Source organism: Schistocerca gregaria, chromosome X (genome assembly GCF_023897955.1).
Source record: "Schistocerca gregaria isolate iqSchGreg1 chromosome X, iqSchGreg1.2, whole genome shotgun sequence".
Lineage (NCBI taxonomy): Eukaryota > Metazoa > Arthropoda > Insecta > Orthoptera > Acrididae > Schistocerca > Schistocerca gregaria.
In genome coordinates, this window is record NC_064931.1 from 619,695,578 (window position 1) to 619,716,407 (window position 20,830).

Genomic DNA, 20,830 nt, shown 5'->3' on the forward strand with positions numbered 1-20,830 from the left:
TTTTGTACCTGCCTTTCATACTGTTAGTTTTATGTGGTTTTCCTGTTTTAAATCACTCCGTATCGATACTACCAGATATTTAATGGATGTGAATGCTTCGAGGAAAAAATGAAATGATCGTTTGTCCCCATCCGGGGAACTTAGGCCACCGGCTTGTAATTATTATTTCAGGTGACACCAGATTGGACGACTTGCGCGTCGGTGATGATAATAGGATGGTGAGGACAACAGAACACCCAGTCCACCAGTGGACTGGTGGGGGGAGGGGGGCTCCGGCCAGGTATCGAACGCGGGATCTCTGCATGGCAGCCAAACACGTTACTACTCAGCTAAGCCGCCGGACAATGCTTCCAGTGATTGTTCGACAATAGTATAATCACACAATAAACCATCTTTCCACCCACTTACGCAGAATAGAGAAATTAAAAGGAGTGAAAAGAACTGCTCATCACAGACTGTAAATGAACAGCTACTGATCACTTTCAAGTAGAAGCACGTAATAAAATGCGAAAACTACGCACCCTATACAAACTGAGTACTATTGATGCTGCTTTTGTTGTTGTTGCTGTTGTTGTTGTTGTTGCTGTTGTTGTTGTTGCTGCTGCTGCTGCTCCTGCTACTGGCTAGTACTGCTGGCTACTGTTCATTGCAAGGACTACAACACCACGCCTGCAAAGTCAGTTCGCGCTACACTTACTCTCGGAAAAATACACAAGCACTTAAAAAAGTTAAGAAATACTGCTCAAGACAGGGAAATATACAGTTACTGCTCACTTCTTCACAGAAGTACGTAATATCATGTCTAATCTAAATACTGTATACAAACTAGAAAATGCTACTGTTCACGGCTACTCGCTGGTCTACGATTGGATTGCGCTACCAACACCTCCAAAGAATTCACAGCAAGTTCTGAATTTCATAGATGCTGTTCGAATATTCTCTTTGTAAAGTATTGTCTGACAAACTGAACTTTGCATTAACACTTGTGCGAATAAGTAGGATATTGGAAAAAAGAACATAGGATTAGAAGAGCCTTGGAAGCTTTACATGACTTTGTGCTATATGTGCACATGAACAAAATGGGTTTAGTAACAGTTTTTTGGTACAAAATACTCTGTATCACATTAACTATACAAACAAGTTAAGAGCTCAAGTTCATAAATCTGACTTACTTTGATACTCTGTGAATTCATGTTCAACTAATACTTCAAAATTTCGTGATTATCAAAACGCTGTCGTTAATTATGTTAATTAAGGAAGCGCTTTGAAATGACGTTTACATCGATCAAGACGTCAAAGGTCGCGCAAGATGGAAGTTAATGAGGAAGCAGGTGCACCCTGCTCCAATGTAGGACGAACGCCGAGAAGAAAACGAAGGTATACACGTATCATGTTCGAATTTTACTGTAGATAAATAATTAATACTGCATAATATTTTTTATTTGTTTAAAAATACGGTTGACGCGAATTCTTATTTTCTTTTTTGTGTGGATTCATAATTTTTGGTGGGCCACTGCCTCTGATCCAACGAAATATTGTGAGAAAACACAAAACTCCTAAGCCATATACAACGTAAAGACTGAAACTTCCTGTCAGATTAAAACTGTGTGCCCGACCGAGACTCGAACTCGGGACCTTTGCCTTTCTCGGTCCGGCACACAGTTTTAATCTGCCAGGAAGTTTCATATTAGCTCACACTCCGCTGCAGAGTGATAATCTCTTTCTGGAAACATCCCCCAGGGTGTGGCTAAGCCATGTCTCCGCAATATACTTTCTTTCAGGAGTGCTAGTTCTGAAAGTTTCGCAGGTGAGCTTCTGTAAAATTTGGAAGGTAGGAGGCGAGGTACTGGCGGAAGTAAAGCTGTGAGGACGGGGCGTGAGTCGTGCTTGGGTAGGTGGGGCCGGCCGGGGTGGCCGAGCGGTTCTAGGCGCTATAGCCTGGAACCGCGCGACCGCTACGGTCGCAGGTTCGAATCCTGCCTCGGGCATGGATGTGTGTAATGTCCTTAGGTTAGTTAGGTTTAAGTAGTTCTACGTCTAGGGGACTGATAACCTCATATTAATCTGCCTTCGGCGGTGCTACGGCACGGACGTCTGTTTACGTCCCTGCCGGAGTAGTTCGCGCTCGCGCAGTTGTTTACCTCTTCGGAGTACTCGCGCGTTTAGACGACTCGATACAGAATGGCACATGCATACCGAAAGTCGACTCTCAAGATTAGTTTTTCGAATGTATATGCGAGACCGAAAGCCTACGAAATAGACAGGTTCCTACGATACGAAGTTAAACTTGACTACAACGAACTTATCGGAATCCACCTCTCCATAGTGAGCAGTGTCGTTTACGTCAAGCTGATTAACGATGCAGTATGTGACAGAATCGTCCGAGATACTAAACATGGACTCAAATTTCGTCACTCTGATGGACATGTTGGAGAAGTAACTATTGATCATGCAGGACTGGGCTTACGAAACATACGCATTTTCGAACTTCCCTTCGAGGTTCCGTCTGACTTGGTCATTGACGCCTTGCGCCCGTATGGAAGAGTGCTCAGCCACGTTCAGGAAAAATGGTCCAACTTCACGACTTACCCCGTTCTCAATGGGGTGCGTCAAATCAGAATAGAACTGACACAACATGTACCCTCGTACTTGTTCATCGGCGGATGCAGAGCTATAGTCATCTACGATGGACAACCCAAAACATGCTCAGGATGCGGGAAAGAGGGCCACGTGCGTTCCGAATGTATGCAGCAGAGGATAGTGCAAGTTCCAAATGGCGAACCTGTACCTACGTCCACGTTGACGCCGCTGCCACTAACGTATGCGGACGCATTCCGAACAGATCCCATCCCGAAGAATGACCAGGTACAGAATCCTGACAGTTTACGGCAACCGACTGCAGCAGAGACCGCCTCCAGTGACGAAACGACGCACACTTCTGCCGCTCCGGCGCCGACGACGCCCTTAACCGAGCGGAAAGGATCGGTAGGAGATATGGAAATTGATCCTGCGGTTGTGCCGACAGCTGCTTTCGTCCCTGAGCACCGGGAGTCACTTCCGCACTCGGATACGGAGGCGCACACGCGCAAACAACGGTCGCCGAAGCGCCACAAGAAACGACGGCTAGCGCCGTCGGATACCTGCTTACTGCAGTCCATGTCAGACGATCTTGGGTGTAACGTCGATACAGTGCATCCGGAGGCGCAACGGGAGGTTCTACCCCCCACACAGCAGTACGACGCGAATCACGCTAGACAGGGGTTGAATACAGACACACCGGACGGAAAGCCGACGGAAGGAGACCCTCCACCCACCGCAGCAACGCCACCGCCTTCGGTCAGCCCGGCCGGAGACACGCGACGGGAGCTGGACCTCCAGCACAGTAACTGGGCCGACGAATCCGATGCTGACCCACACACTGACGACGCACCCGCAATGGCGAGTGCTGCGTCCACCGGATGTTAACCGCGCAGAAGATACAGATTGACGCACAGACAGCAGGTCACCGGGCAGCAGCACACAAATTAACATAAGCGTTCATGTGCGCTTTACGCACTGAGGAACAGCGGCAGGCATATCGAACAGCCTCTATTAATATTAATACGATCAGAACGCCTGTAAAATTGCAGTTATTACGAGACATGTTGCATGCGTCAGACGTCGACATCGTTCTGCTGCAGGAAGTATGTGTTGAGAGCTTCCCCGACCTCTATGAGTACGATACGTACATTACACCTACTACCGACGGCGGCAGCGGAACAGCGATACTTCTACGTAGTGGCATAGTAGCCGAGGACGTGGTGTACCTGCCGTCAGCGCGGGGACTGGCTCTCACAGTGCTGAGAGTACGGGTCGTTAACATTTACGCACCGTCGGGGTCCGACAGACGGCGCGACCGATCCCGATTTTACGCAGAGGAGATTGCAACACTATTCTTAGGTCGGTATGAAAATGTCTTATTTGGAGGCGACTTCAACTGCGTGCTCGCACCAAAGGATCAACACCCACGTTATACTTCATGCCCGGAGCTGCGACAACTCATACAGGACATGAATCTCATTGATACATGGGAGAAGATACATGGAGACAGACGTGGATACACCTACGTCACGAGTCAATCTGCAAGTCGGCTCCATCGCATTTACGTAACACGTCGTCTCGAACCTGCGATCCTCGATGCGGAATTGTGGCCTGTCGCCTTTTCAGATCACATAGCATATATTTGCACGGTCTCCCTGAGTCGTCAACAAGTTTGGAGGAGTCGCAGTGTTTGGAAACTGAATACAGCACACCTCAGGGAACCTGAGTGCAGACGCATAGTCGAAAATGCTTGGCACGTGTGTGAACGACGCCTCCCGACATATCCGACGACGTTGCAGTGGTGGCTGGAATGCGTTAAGCCTGCATTGCGCCGAGCGTTAATTGCATACGGAAGAGAGCAGATGATGTGGAGGCGACACACGACGGAATTTTATTTCACGATGCTCCGCGAACTTTCTGTACAAGCATCTTCACAGGAGCGTCGAGCCGGTATAAAACGAGCACAGGCCCAAATAATTTCCATAACGCGCCGCCGTCTGGAGGGAGTCGCAATCCGTGCAAGGGCCTTTGAACGAGTCCGTGGAGAATCACCGTCGATGTATCACGTTATCAGAGAAAAACAACGTAGCCGCAGAACCTTAATACAGACGGTCGTACTGCCAGATGGTCGACGCATGACAACGCAAAAAGATATTGCCAACGCTTTCGTGGAACACTACGGTCATCTCTATGAAGAAGCGGAACACGATCAGCCAGCCTTTCAGGAGGTCCGACGAACGCTCTCCGCGTGTCTCGACGAGCCGGCCAACCTGGAGCTAACAGGTGAAATCACAGTTGACGACGTAATGGAAGCGATTGATAAGGGAGCGTCGCACAAATCGCCGGGGCCCGACGGGTTTCCGTTAGAGTTCTATCGTACATTTAAAGATCTCATGATTCCACGATGGACTGCCATGTACTGCGAATTGATGTCTCCCAACGTGCCTCTTCCACCCGCCTTCGTGGAAGGAATGATCATCCCCATCCACAAACCATCTGGCGGCACAGGGATACAGGCCTACCGGCCACTGACCCTTCTTAATTGCGACTACAAGATCTACACCAGGATACTTGCAGCACGTTTTAAACGCGTAATACGCCAAGTGATTTCACTCGACCAAACCCAGCTAGGAGGAGACAGCAATATACAAACGGCACTCAGTGACTACCGCGATGTTATCGCACTGGCATCAACATGTCGTCTCCGGGGTGTATTGGTATCGATAGACTTCGATCGCGCATTTGACAGGCTGAGTCATGCTTATCTCACGGACGTTATGACAAAAATGAAGTTTCCGGAAAGTTTTGTCACCGTCGTTATGAGACTACTCCACGGAGCCGCATCCAAAGTGCTCATCAATGGACGCTTGGTGGGGCCCATCACCATCTCATGATCGGTCAGACAAGGGTGCCCGCTGTCAACGATATTGTATGCCATCGCTGTCGAGCCCCTGCTCTGCGGGCTCCGGAATCGACTCCAAGGAATGACGATAAGGCACAACAAGTTTATATGCCGAACATACGCAGATGACCTAGTGTTTTTAGCACGGTCAGGAGACGAGGCAAGAGCCTCCTTGCATTGGATTAATTTGTATTGTATGGCTACGGGAAGTCGCCTGAACATGGCAAAGTCGGGAGCGATGAACATCGGGAGAGGACTCCCGACAGGAAGTGTAGCACCATTACAGCCGATCAACAAGATGAAATGCCTAGGAATTATCTTCACTACAAACGTTCGACGCACGGCGGCACTGAGTTACAGACATCTTCTGCAAACAATTCGTGCAAGTGTCCGAAGTCACAGGTTAAGGGCACTGGATATGATACAACGGGTCACCTTTGCCAACACTTATCTAGCCTCTCGCATCCCCCACCTGGCACAAGTTCTTCCTATGCCGGTGGTGCTGGCCCGCCGAATCTTGGCGGCACTAGGATATTTTGTGAGCACGGGTCTGCTTTTTAAGGTAGGATACGAAACCCTCACCCTTCCTCGTAGTCGTGGAGGTCTTGGACTAGTCCACGTACGCGACCGAGCAGTGGCTATTTATGTAACCACAATGATAAAGATGTGGACACGACACCAGACATGTCTGACGGGCACCTTGATAGACGAACTCGCTCCACCTTCGCGTTCGGCTCCGGTAGCGGTGGCTCACATCTCACCATCGCTTACCCATATGCGAACCTTTTTTGTGGAACACAGTTATGTACATATGGAACTACCGACTACCAGGACGGCAACGGCACGTGATATATATCACATCTTGACTCGACGACGGCCGAACAATGCCGTAGAGCGCCGCCAACCAACAGTTACGTGGTCAGTGGTATGGCGTACAGTGCACCATCCACACCTTGATACGGGAACGCGCGCACTGTGGTATCAGGTGGTAAATGGGAAATACGTGACTCGTTCCAGGTTGCATACAATGCATATGGCGGACGAGCCACTGTGTCCGCAGTGCAATGTTATAGACACAGAGGAGCATCGCCTGATATGCGGTCCTTCGGCGGACGTATGGTGTTTGGTCAAAAAAATGATCGCCTTCCTCCTTCGGGTGGGGCCGCAAACAGTAGAACCACGCACATTACTTCTCCCAGATAGGACATATTATCCCCGAACAAAGACAAACGCAGTGACTTGGATTCGAGGTTTGACTGTGCGTTATCTTTTCCGAGACGGCAGTAAGAATGTGCTTGACTTCTGGACCTTATTACAGGAACATCACTCACAGCTTATGAGACATCCGAGATATAGAACATATTACGCAAATTTTTTAGGGAGTGCCTTGCTTGATCCCCCACCCAGTTGGGGTGTCCCGGGTAGGAGAATGTAATTATTACCTATAAGTATTAGAACAAGAAAGGACCAGGACAGTGGAGAGGATCCACAAACACACGTGAAGACGTACCCGACACCAACGCGAGGTATGACGGGATTAGCGAGGTACGCGCCTGAAAGAGGAACGTAGACCGTTGTTGTTTTGTCCTGACGGAAGCAGGATTTTTTTTTTTCACACTTATGTAAAAAAAAGGTGGAAAGTCCACTTATTTACGTTTCCCAGAAAAAAAATTATGTTATGAAGTCATCGTCTTCTATATTAAAAAAAAATGCTAGAAGCAGTTTATGTTTGTTATTGCAAAAAAAAATAAAAAACCTCCGGTGGTCTGAAAAAAAAAGGTTGGTAGAGCACTTGCCCGCGAAAGGCAAAGGTCCCGAGTTCGAGTCTCGGTCGGGCACACAGTTTTAATCTGCCAGGAAGTTTCATATCAGCGCACACTCCGCTGCAGAGTGAAAATCTCATTCGGGAAACGTAAAGACTCTGCATTCGAATTTAACATATGAACATAACACGGTATTCTCACGACACTAACGCCGTCAGACATATGCTTCTGAAACAATGTTTTAATTCGCAAATAAAATCAATCACAGACTTACTCATAAGCAAAGATTTGAAATACTTTATGTTACTAAAAAATAAGTGTGGAGACTACTTCAAGTTGCACATATTCTTTCTACACGTAATTTGCAGTACTTCCTACACTTATTCTTTGCTTAACAATAAGCATTTGAAACCATTCCCTGCCTCTTAATTTTAGTATATTTCTCAGATACTTTTGCGAAAAGTTTGAACGTCAGTGTTAACAAGCGTTTTATCACTGTACTCGTCATTTCAGGAGTCTTTTAGTGCTGTCTAAAAATGTATAAATTCCATTTAAAAACATACTAAAGATGTATTGACAGTCTAACAACGAAACTTTCTGATATGAAAGGTCAAAAAGACAAGAATATTCTGTATTTGAAGTTTGTAATTACTATGTTTGTTTCTACAAATAATTTGGTGGGTATTTAAAATTACAAGTTTTATAGAATGGTAACTGACAACCAACGCTCCATATTGTCACTGATCGATGAGCATTCAGTTACAGCATTCTCGTTTTCTTAACAAAGAGCAACGACCACCAGTCCCTCCTTTCGACTATGCACAACACACTTTCTGAATGAAGGAGCCGTTCATGAAAAAATGGTTCAAATGGCTCTGAGCACTACGGGTCTTAACATCTGAGGTCATCAGTCCCCTAGAACTTAGAACTACTTAAACCTAACTAACCCAAGGACATCACACACATCCATGCCCGAGGCAGGATTCGAACCTGCGACCGGAGCTATCGCGTGGTTCCAGATTGAAGCGCCTAGAACCGCTCGGCCACACCGGCCGGCACGTGAAGTTGTCTGGGATTGTTAGCACTTCAGTACTGCATGTTCTATTTACCCGTACAGATGAAAGTGTGCCTCGTCACTAAAGAACACAAGCGCGTTGCGAGGCAACTTTCCAAGCAACTGTGCACATGCGTTTTTCCGAGCAATAATATCGCGTTCACTCAGTTTTTACGCCACAGCCAACTTGCATAGGCGAAGTGATGGCCACACTGAAGAATTCGCCTCGGAGAACGATCAGGAAGTCGAAGGGCAGCTGAATGTTCGGGTGCCGACTGCGCAGGAGAGCGCAAAAAACGCTTATTGCTTCGGTGTTCGGTGGTAATCTCACGGGCCGTGCTAACCCCATTCTTCTTTTGTCAATAACACTTGCCCTGAAGGTGTCCTTACCCTAAGTAATTGAATGCCAGGCAGGAAAATGACTTGGGGCGGGAATATTGAAGTGTACACGAAATGCACGGTGCGCGATCACAGCCATCCGGTCATTAGAAAAGTAGGTCTCTACCTCAAACGCTCGGTAATACTCGTATTTCGGCCAATGCGTTGTCGCTACTGAGGCAGACGATAAACAAACTCGCCGACCCACCGCTTGGGTTGAGGAAATCCCCATCCTCGGCCTAGAACACCACACTTCACGGCACCGTATTCAAATCAGCAAACTCGTTGCCACGCCCTGTACCATTTAGCGAAAACTCCGTTTCGATATCTTGAACCGTTTTGGAAATGAAATGTTTGTTCGATGTTACGATAATCTGGCAGGCCTCTGTGTACAGTAATGGAAATACGGACTCATACACAAGAGCGTGGAAAAGTAAACTGCCTTTATTGACAATACGAAACAAAAAACACTAATTGGATATGCACTATACACATTGGCCAGTCGTCATTGCAGCTACGCTGGTATATAGAACGAGAATAAACATGCCTTTACAAAACAAAATACAAAAACGTCTGCCAAGTTCTCTACTGCGCTGGGAATTAAGTATTCATACACCAACAGAAAATGACACTTCTAACAAAGCCAGAACATGTTTAATACTTCGTATGTATACCCTTCCGCCGTATTACTTCTCGCAACCTCCGTGGCATGGAATGGGCCAATTTTCTTGTAGTTTCCGGCGTAATACCTTCCCATTCTCGAAGGAGAGCCTCTTTCAAAGGGGCCTTACTAAGGATGTCGTGTTTTCTCACTCGTTTTTCTTGCTCACTCCACAAGTGTTCGATGGGATTCAGGTCCGGACTCTGAGCTGATGTTTTAAGAGTGTGTGGAGTGTTGTAGAGCAACCACAGCCGGACAATTTGTGCCGTATGTTTGGGATCATTGTCCTGTTGGAAGTAATAATTTCTAGGAAGACCCAAGGCGTCAACACTCTGTTGTAAGTTCTGTTTGAGAATGTTCATATACACAAATCTGTCCATGGTACCTTCCACAAACACTAATTTTCCGACACCGGAGGCTGACATACAGCCATATACCTTCACTCCACCACCTCCGTGCTTCACCGTGGGCTGACTGTTGTTTCGGTCGATGTCTGTATCCGGTCTTCTCCAGACCAAGATCCTACCATCATTGTGCACGATATTAAATTTGCTTTCATCACTAAACAATACAGTATCCCAGAAGTCTGCTGTCTTGGATACATGCTGTTTCGCGAATTCCATTCGCCACTTCCTGTTCGTTTTGCTGATGTAGGGCTTTCGTCTCGGGCCCCTGTCTCAGTAGCCCGAACAATTGAGAATGGTACGAACTGGCCTTGGAGTGATGTCCTTTCGGAAGTGGTCATGTACAGTCGTGGATAAAACGAGCGAGACCCCTCGCCTTTTCGTTATGCTGATCCGCACAGCTTTAAAGTCTGCTACACAGTATAACAGGCAAGGCGACGAAGTGCTACCAACATTCTGTGCACAGCCGTGAAATTGACAAACTATCCGAACTTCGTCAGACTGTTTTCAATCATGTGTAAGACTATGTAAATGCTGATTTGTGTTTAAACACAACACGTAAATATAAGATATAAATGAAAGAATAAACGCTAATTAGTATGAACTGTACTAATAAAAATGAGTTTCAGCTTATCGAGATAACACAACTGTTCTAGTAAGACAAAGTACCCCAGATCGTTACGAATTAGCAAAATATTATGCTCATTCGGCCGCGAAACGCTTTGTGTCAACTTTCAGACCAGTCATAATGGATTGCCGTTGCTGACTTAGCATGAGAGTGTGCAAATTTAGCAACGCGTGAAGATTCATAACGAAATTCAGTTAAAAACTATTCAGTGCCACACGTAAGCCTAAATCAGTTATTGACAGAAACGGAAAAAGGAAGGCAGTAACAGGTATGAAATTCTACAAGAGTTTCATATAGACATTCACAGGGTGCCAGTACAGAATAAATTTAGCAATAAAACATATTGGGGGACCGAGAGTTTCTTAAAATTGATTTACTGATAGTCTATCTGACTCCATAGAGATTAAAACCGAAAACAAACCAGATCTCCCTTGCAGTAGCAAACACCTTTCACTACTCTATTATTACCCCAGACATGAATAAGCCGCTAATTTCGCAATGGAAGTGGCAAAATGATCTGCAGATTCTGTTGCATAGTGCTTTCGGGACTCTAAAACATGAATTTTCTACGTTTATGTCACCGCTTATGTGACAATCATTCGGGATGTTTATCGAAGTAACAAAATACTGTTACTAGCGAGTAACGGCAACGGGTTCTACACAACGCTGGTAACTAGTTTGAAGAACAGTAACAGGTGCAAACATGTAACTCTCTTGTATCGGTTGTGAATAAATAGTTGCCACTATTTAAGTTCCAACCCTCGTTTATAGTCTTACATATGATTGAAAACAGTCTGACAAAGTTTGGATAGTTCGTCAATTTCACGCCTGTGTATGGTATGTTGGTAGCACCTCGTCGCCTTGCCTGTTATACTGTGTAGCAGACTTTAAAGCTGTGCGGTTCAGCATAAAGGAAAGGCGAGGGGTCTCGCTCGTTTTGTCCACGACTGTACATATGCGGATAGTGCCGACGCTGTCGTTTTCGGATTTTCTTGATGATTCTTAGTAGCATTCTGGTCTCTCTTGTTGTAAGCTTCTGTGGACGACCGTGTCGTTCACTGTTTATTACTACATGTCTGTCCTTATATCGCTTAATGATAGATTGCACATTCGCTCGGCTTCGTCCTATGATATTCGCAATTTCGGCATACGACTTGTGTTGAATATATTGGGAGACAACGATGTTTCCTTCCTCAATGGTCGTTTCCTTCCCCTTGCGACCATTCTACTATTCCACGGTACCGACGTCCGACGTGCTGTTGCTTCACGACCGTCACACGACTACACAAGTGTGGCATGCACTCCGGGGCTGCGTCAGCCGTTTCCTTGGTTGAAAGTAGTCCTCTGTATGAATACATTTTGCCCTGTCGTAGATCGTGCGGAGTGTAACATATTTTATTTTCCCAGAATAGATTCATGGCATACGGGAAGCTCCATCACCAAGAACACGGTTATCTGACGCTACATCATCGTACTTATTTGTATCGGCGCTGTGGGTGATTTACTATCCCAACACACCATCGTAGTTTGTCACCACTTACTGTATGAACACTTATTTTCATGACTGTATAAAGAAGGGTTCCTTGGCCGGCAGGTGTTGGAGCTGTTGGACGCGGACAGCAAGGGGTCACAGGATGAAGACCTCAACAGGCCTTCGGCGAGTGCCAATCTGCGCGCGCAGCTGCGGGGCGGCAGTCTGCGCCACCAGACGCCGGTCCATCACCCCTTCCACAAGGCCGAATCATTCGCCGCAGGTAATTGCCCCGTAAAATCACCACCACCAGTATTCAGTCCTGTCCTTGCTCACGCCACTTTTAATCGAGAGCAACGAAGGTCATTTCTTCCTACTACAGTAGAGCATCAATTATCCCAAAATCGATCGACCGAAACATCCGTTAAGGGGGGCTGGACGTCAAATGGGCCGTCTTGGGGCAGGAGAGATACCACAGGACATTTTAATTTCCACTGTCTATACTTTTACGAATAAATTCATAAAACTTTGTCAGCATGACCAGGAAGGATTCAGGATTCACAGTCATAGCAGTGGAAGTTAAAAAAAAATAACAAAATAATTTTTTTTACATGTGAAAGTTCATCATTTTTCACTTCTATTGGCTGCGTTTGTTGCTATAGGTACACGTTTCTTCATAAGTAAGAGAGATTCTTCGATTAATTTTGCACAGCATACAAACCATACTTACAGGTGTATGAAACTCTAGAAATTATTTAATTTATGAAAAAATAAATGTGCTGTTACATTTTAAACTTTATGTTTAGAAAAAACTCAAATATTATAGTTAATTATCTCAATTTTTACACAGTCTTTAATATATTTGGTAAATTCTAGAGTTTCATACACCTGTAGTTACGATTTGTATGATGCGCAAAATAAATCGAATAATCTCCCTTACTTATTAAGAAAAGTGTACCGATGGCAACAAATGCAGCCAATGGTAAGTGAAAAAAGGTGAAATACATTTTTTTAATTATTTTCTTATATTTTTGGACTTCCACCACAATAAGTGTAAATCCTTAATCCTTTCTGGTTATTCTGCCAAAGTTTTATGAATTTATTTTTAAAAGTATAGACAGTGGAAGTTAAAAATTCCTGTGGTGTCTCTCCTGCTCCAAGTCGTCCCGTTTGACGTCCTACCCCCTTATAACAGAAAGCATTCCAGTCTGCAAATTTAAACTGGCGCACGCCATGTACATGTTGCTCTGGCACAGCGCTGGCTGTACCATGAGTTAGCCAGTCCAGCGGTCTTTCCATCCCTGGCAGCCGTCATTGCTGCTAACCAAAGACTTTTCAGAATTTGAAGAAGTCAATCAGGAAAAAACTGAAGACTGGCTCGAACATGGTGTTGATGAGCCTGGCTTTCGAGTACTGCCATTCATCAATTCATCGTTTATGCCTTTATTTCCGTGAATGGTCCGTGCTTAGCAAAATATAGTGATTTACGCACTCAAATGTCTCGTATAGGTCACGGAAAATACCGATGCCTTGCCTTGGATTTGTTTTCCTGAAAGAGATCGCTCTCTTTATGTTTACACTTGGCCCCCAAAACCGGATTTAATAAACCGATTTCCCAGTACCGCTTCTGGTTTGCCATGCAAAGACTCCAATTCCGAATGTGGAAACGCTGTTCTGGCTGCCGGATTTTGATCTCCTCGATCGATTTTCGCTCCCATATAAGCGCCCAATCGTTCTGGAAACGTGAGTGGTTTTTCTGGACGGTGTGACTCTTCGTGCAGTGAAGGAGAAATAGAAATATTAGTTCGAGCATGAAGCTGCCTCCCTCTAACATTTAACAGAAGTGAAACAGCCATTGTGCTGACTAAATCGGAAACCGGAACAGCTGATTTCCAGACACCATATTTAACCGGTCTGCAATCCAATTCATGCCTTAAAAATGGAAACACGACAGTGAAAAACAGTTTCCGAAATTCGGTTTTCGCCTTCTGGAAGTTGTGTCACGTGTAAACATTGTGTGTTTGTGTTGCAGGGGGCAGCGAATCCGCACTGTCGGCTTCGCTGGATAGCCACGAGTCGACGAGCACGTTGGCTGACAGCGACCGCGACGAAGCAGATGCCTCCCCGCGGCACAGGTAAGGCTTCTTACACCATGCAAAACACTCCTTCAGTGCTGTTATTTACTGTTATTGCTTCATCCGACCAGTGTAGCAGTAATAGAAGTAGTAGCAGAAGTAGAAGTCGACGTCGCCCTTCTTGTAGTCGTCATGCCAAAGACTACTTTTATACAGTAGGTTTGTTTATAAATTACTCATCTGGTACCAGTCACTATTTTCTTTATTTTATGTTTCGCACGACGCGTTTCGGGAAACGATTCCCATTTTCAAGTGCGTTTTTTAGTGTTCGTTATGTCATTCCTATGTAATGTCGATATGTGAGATTCTGCTTCATTTCGTTGACTTTACTGCCATATATAAGAAAACACGCGATTTTTTAGTTGGTTGTCGATCTTATTGTGTAGTTAGTGGCGAAATTTAGAAGAATTTGTACTTACAGTTTCCTTATGGTCCATTTGTGCAGAGTCTCACACACACTAAACATCACACACGTTTAGTGTGTGTGAGACTCTGCATTGTGTCATGGTTGCATAGATGGACCTCGCCATGGACGTCGGAAGTGAAGTTGCGCATCATGCAGCCTATTGCGCACAGTTTGAGTCCTAACACGACGTCCTGTGGCTGCACGAAAAGAATTATTCAACATGGTGCCGTTGCTGTCAGGGTTCCTCTGAGCCGTAATCCGTAGGTAGCGGTCATTCTCTCTGCATCTCCTCCATGTCCGAACAACATCGTTGTGAAACTTCCTGGCAGATTAAGACTGTGTGCCGGACCGAGACTCGAACTCGGGACCTTTGCCTTTCGCGGGTAAGTGCTCTACCAACTGAGCTACCCAAGCACGACTCACGCTCCGTCCCCACAGCTTTAATTCCGCCAGTACCTCATCTCCTGCCTTGAAAACCTCGCAGAAGCTCTCCTGCGAACCTCACAGAACTAGCACTCCTGGAAGAAAGGATATTGCGGAGACATGGCTTAGCCACAGCCTGGGGGATGTTTCCAGAATGAGATTTCGCTCTGTAGCGGAGTGTGCGCTGATATGTAACTTCCTGGAAGATTAAAACTGTGTGACGGACCGAGACTCGAACTCGGGACCTTTGCCTTTCGCGGGAAAGTGCTCTACCAACTGAGCTGTGAGTCGTGCTTGGGTAACTCAGCTACTGTCATCTCAACTGCTAGTGATACGAGGCCGTTGGGAGCAAGCACGGCGTTCCGTATTACCCCCCTGAACCCATGTCAGCACGTTGTAGGTGTCACCACCGGCGCCAGCCTTGTGTGAATGCTCTGAAAAGCTAATCATGTGCATATCACAGCATCTTCTCCCTGTCGGTTAAATTTCGCGTCTGTAGCACGTCACCTTCGTGGTGTAGCAATTTTAATGTCCAGTAGTGTAATTAATTTGGTTGTTGTGATTTCATGAACAAAGTTCAGTGTAAATCCATCTTAGCAAACTTACTAAATCATAAATCAAGCTGTAGCTTAATCAGGTAACTAAAATGTTATGTAAAATAACGTGAAGAGTAAGTTGGACTATCCGCCTGTGAGGCACAGTAGTGTGAGTTCAGAACATCAGTCTGTGAGGCGGGGGAATATTTGCTCTTATCTGGGACATCCACCTGTGAGGCGGTGTGGGTCTGGAATGGAAGCTAGTTTTGCTGGGTAAATCGGCACAATGAGTCACGTGATCCTTGCTAGGTAGCAAATGAGACTCTCGTAGTGGGGAAGAACCGTCCGTAAGGCGAATTTCATCGCCTCTATCGGAACAAACGTAATCCGTATCCGCCTGTCGTTAAGTTGTAGATCTCCCCCTGCCTACAGTCAGACAGAAGTAAAATATGTGCATGCTTCAGTGCGACGGTGCGTAACAGAGCAATGTTGCGGCAGGTGCGTGCGCTGGCACAGCTTCCGGCGGGCCGGGCTGACTGCGGCTGCAGTGGCGGCGGCGGCGGCTGCTGCCGGCTGGGAGCGGGACAAGGAGGAGCGGCGCACGCAGAGGCAGCGGCAGCGCCGCCAGCTGGGCGCGCTCTCCGCCGGACAGATGCTCGTGCTGCGCAAGCTGGCGCTGCTCAAGCTCACCGCCTGCATGGAGAAGTACTGCCCCACTCACCGCTCCGGCTGGAACTGGGAGCTCCCCAAGTTCATCCGCAAGATCAAGACGCCAGACTACAAAGGTAGGCACCCGGCCTCATCCTACATTTTGTATTTCGGGAGGAGGAACCTGTGGTCGGGAACAGTAGAGGCTCCGAGCTCGAGTCTCCCCAGAAGATAAATCAAAATATATTTGTTAGCTAGTAGACTACCAGCTTTGCCCTGGTATGTATTTATTTCAGTTCTATTAGTCCATCGTCCATCTACTCTGCCCCCCCCCCCTCCCTCCCTCCCCGCCGCTGTCCAATCTCCTTTTCACCCTTCTCTGTCCACCTCCTCCACCCTTACTCTCTGTCCCTGTCCTCCTGCCTCTCTGACTCTCCATCTGCTACTCCACATCTTTCTGTCCATCTCCTCCATTTTCCTTTCTATGTCATCTCCTCCCCCCCCCCCCCTCTCTCCGTCCATCTCCTCCTCTCTATACCCATCTCCTCCCCGGAAATTTGTGGTAAGGTTCTATCGGACCAAACTGCTGCCGGCCGTTGTAGCCGAGCGGTTCTAGGCTCTTCAGTCAGGAACCGCGCGACCGCTACGGTCGCATGTTCGAATCCAGCCTCAGCCATCGATGTGGATGATGTCCTTAGGTTAGTTAGGTCAGGGCTTCCCAACCTTTTCAGCTGGCGAACCCCTTCTTCAGTCGAAGATCCATGGCGGACCCCTAGTCAATCAAGAGCGAAACTCATGGGAACTGAAAGCTTCTTAATGCAAATGCCATGTTCCCAATGCTCCCCCCCCCCCCCCTCCCCGAAGTATCAATAGTCTTTGGTTTATAGATGAATGAAAACAACTTGAAATTAACGACCCAACTTGAATTCCCACTGTATCCAGACACGTACTAGTGGATTTACTCCCCTTTGTTCAACACACTATAGCCTGATTAAAATTACTTGGTTATTGGAATTTCACACGATAGAGCTGTCTTCATCCAAGAGCAATCAACGTCACGTCCAAACTGTTCGCTGTTGACAAGCTGTCGCTTATGGTCTGTTCACTTCCACTATTTGGATACTGTTGTGTAAGGAGCATGCATATTTCGTAACAGTCGTGTGTGTGTGGAGGGGGGGGGGGGGGGGGTTCGTGAAATCTGAAGAAAAGTGTTCAAATGTATGTAAAGTCTTCCTTTGGTCGTCCTGCCTCCTCATTCATTTCAACTGGAAGCTTCCCTTGTTGTGTAGGCGATGGAGAAACTGCACCGTTCTTCAATGCTCCTGCCTTCAGCCACCGATCCATGTTAGAAATAATAGACTGGTCAAAAATCGACTTATGAAATAGGTAGTGCACTGACAAAGCAAGTTTAACATTTAATGATGCCTAGGTCCGCATACGTGCCAGTGAGCGCTGTTATTGGTCGACAAAGCTCGCTCCGCGCATGCGTAAAAGGTTTCAGCGCAACTAGCGCCGTGATCCGAGGCACAAACGACCCCGTACTGTTGCGAAACAATCGATCAGAGAAGCTGCATTCTCCAGCACTAAACAGTCTATATGTTCTCACTTACGAACAGCATAGGTTGCTTGGGAATACGACCTGAAGTAAAACTGCACATGTTTTTCGCACGAAAAAAAAATAGTATTGAATTTGATTTTCACATTTTTATTCAATAATTTTACTCATTATTTTACACGATTTGGTAAAAGGTGACCGCGAACCCCTAGAAAGAGCCGGCGGACCCCTAAGGGGTCCGCGGACCACAGGCTGGGAAGCCCTGAGTTAGGTTTAAGTAGTTCTTAGTTCTAGGGACTAATGACCTCAGATGATAAGTCGCATAGTGCTCAGAGCCATTTGAACGAAACTGCTGAGGTCATCGGTCCCTAAGCTTACACATTACTCAGTCTAACTTAAAGTAGCTTACGCTAAGGACAACAGATACACCCATGCCCGAGGGAGGAGTCGAACCTCCGCCGGGGGGCGCCGCGCGAACCGTGGCGAGACGCCTAGACCGCACGGCTACCCCGCGCGGCCCATCTCCCCCCTGTCTATCTCCTTCTCTTCCCTTTATCTGTCCATCTCCTACACCCCTCTCTCAGCCTATCTCCTCCGTCCCACAAATCTGATTTAATTTTTTCGTGTTGAGAAGTGAGGAGGCGCGATATGTCTTACTTGGTAAAAAAAAAAAAAAAAACTTTGTATAGCCAAGATAGCATAAATACTTATTTTCGATAACTCGTTTCTACAGACTTTTCTTCTGGTCTTACTACTTATTGATTTGAAGAATACTGTGCGAATTAGATAAAATACTTACTCTTTCAAAAAGCTATTTACTCTTTGTCTTAAGTACTGCTTCATTTTCGATAACTGGTTTCGGCAGACTTTGCTTCTGGTCTTAGAAAGCTTGTGCTACAAGATACTTATTGATTTGAAGAATAATCCGCGAATTAGATTAAAATATTTACTCTCTGAGAAAGCTATTTACTCTTTGACTTTTGAACTTGGTTCAAATGGCTCTGAGCACTATGAGACTTAACATCTGAGGTCATCAGTCCCCTAGAACTTAGAACTACTTAAACCTAACCAACCTAAGGACATCACACACATCCATGCCCGAGGCAGGATTCGAACCTGCGACCGTAGCAGAAACGCGGTTCTGGACTAAAGTGCCTAGAACCGCTCGGCCACCGCGGCCGGCTTTTGAACTTTATCATATTTGTGACAATTCTTTTATTGATTTATACACGCCACGTGATACGATTGAAAGTAATTATTTAATATTTATACAGTCTTCGGTGTGTTTAATCCATGCTTCTACTTTATTTGTTGCATAATTTACACGTTGTATAATGCACAGCTACTATGCGAGCTGTCCAGTATTTGAGAATGAGATAGTTTTTCTAGCTCTTAACCCCTAAAAAATAATGAAAGGAGAGAAATTTATCATTTGCTACATCTTCGCTGTTCAAGCAATGAAACTGTCGCATCAGGGATGACGTCAATACATTTAAATTTATTACTTCTTTGCTACCAACTCTATTCGCAACACATTTAGCAGACAGCATCCACATACCCCACTGAATGTACCTACAAAATTACATCATTGTGCGACACACAGCTTAGAAGAAATGCTATAGCCTGGATCACATAAACACTTCTTTAGTTTCCACAACCAGTTTCGATAGACTTTGCTGTCATCTTTAAGTCTCCAAAAAATTTTTTGTTTCAAAACGTGTTCATTGTGAGTTAGAAACTAATGCCAAGTTGTCATATTAGTGGATAAAGTGTAGGACACTATACAAAGCTCTGTCAGAAATAAAACATGTACAATCAAAAAGCAGGTTGTGCACATGGCCGTGTCCGTATATGTAGCGCTCACAGATGATTGTTAACTCTTCAAATCTCAATATACAGGGTGAATCGCCTAAAAATGGAAAGTGCAATTGATGTGCGTTTTTCACAGAATGGATTGATTTTAAGCGGCTCGTATTGTTAGCCAATTAACAGGATGTAATAATACTTAGAAAGTGTACTTTATGTGCAAACATACACTTTTTTAAATGGATAAATGCCTATTCACATCAATAGACTAAAATTAGGGTAAATCAGAATGTCAGTGGTGTTTATTACAATATACTAGTGGGAGTGGTTTACGAGATATTGCATTTTGAGAAGCTCCCATACCGACCCCTGTACAATACTGTGGTAGCACACACTTAGGAACACCACAACTGCATAAAAAATGTGTGTGAATTCCTAAGGGGCCAAACTGCTGAGGTATTCGGTCCCTAGACTCACACACTACTTAAACTAACTTACGCTAAGAACAACACACGCACCCATGCCCGAGGGAGGACTCTAGCCTCCGGAGGGAGACGACTCCGCGCAGCCACAACTGCGTACACTAGTTATGTGGATTCTGACCAGTAACGAGACAAATGACCATCACAGGTTGTGTTCAAAACAACCACCGGCAGCGACAATATTCACTTCCAGTCTGGTATGGAACGACTGCTGCACACGTGCTAGCATTTCAGCAGAGGTGGCCGAGCAGGTTGTAGTAACACGTCGTCGCATATCATCGGGTGTATTTGGTATGTCCTTGTGAACAGCATTCTCCTGCATTTCCCGCAGAAAAAGTTCACAGGCGCCAAATCCGGGAAACAGGCCGACCAAGGCACAGGTCCCCTGCCTCCAATCCAACGACTTGAAACAATTCGTAAAGACATGCTGTAGTTCTTCGTGCACTATGGACTAGACAGCCATCATGTTCGTACTACTGCTCCCTCCTAGTCTGCAGAGGAACGTCTTCTAGCATCCGTGGAAGATGGACTGCCATACTTATGCGCGTTCAGTGTTCCCTCTGTGAAACGCGGGCCTATGAACTGAGGAGCACCGGAACAAACCCCGATATATCCACTTTTGCTGTATTCGAGTGTGTGGGCTGTAGGGGGGAGATACGGGAGAAATACAAACTGCCACAATAATTTTCAGCATAACGCGACATCAAGTGTTTTATGGTGTTTTTCTTCTTTTTATAGCTTGTGAAGCCATTTAGAGATCACTATTTGTTACTTTCTGTATTAACAGCAAATGCGGATTTATCCGTTTTTGTTCCGGCGCTCCTCAACTGATGGTTCACTATACCACACCACACGTTTACGCTCCATGGACGCTGACGTTCCACTGGAAGAAGCCAACGGGGACTGTAAACAGACCAATAGTGCATGTTTCGGCGGTTTAGCAGGCCCCGATTGGTATATGTGGCTTTATCACTAAATAAGATACGTGATACATCTGG

At 46.0% G+C, this 20,830-nt stretch overlaps 1 protein-coding gene and 1 non-coding gene across 3 annotated transcripts in view; both read left to right on the top strand.

Moving 5' to 3' along the window:
* LOC126299075 (rho GTPase-activating protein 7) overlaps positions 1-20,830 on the top strand; it is a 1,286,633-nt gene that overhangs the window by 1,189,152 nt on the left and 76,651 nt on the right. For both annotated transcript variants that reach the window (XM_049990744.1, XM_049990745.1), the window contains 3 exons: positions 11,965-12,124; positions 13,874-13,976; positions 15,840-16,126. In XM_049990744.1, coding sequence (XP_049846701.1) covers positions 11,965-12,124; positions 13,874-13,976; positions 15,840-16,126 — 550 coding nt within the window. The remainder of the gene's footprint in view (positions 1-11,964; positions 12,125-13,873; positions 13,977-15,839; positions 16,127-20,830) is intronic.
* Trnas-gga (transfer RNA serine (anticodon GGA)) lies at positions 1,905-1,988 on the top strand. Its single transcript is given in 2 exon segments — positions 1,905-1,944; positions 1,954-1,988. It is a non-coding gene; the product is annotated as a tRNA-Ser (tRNA).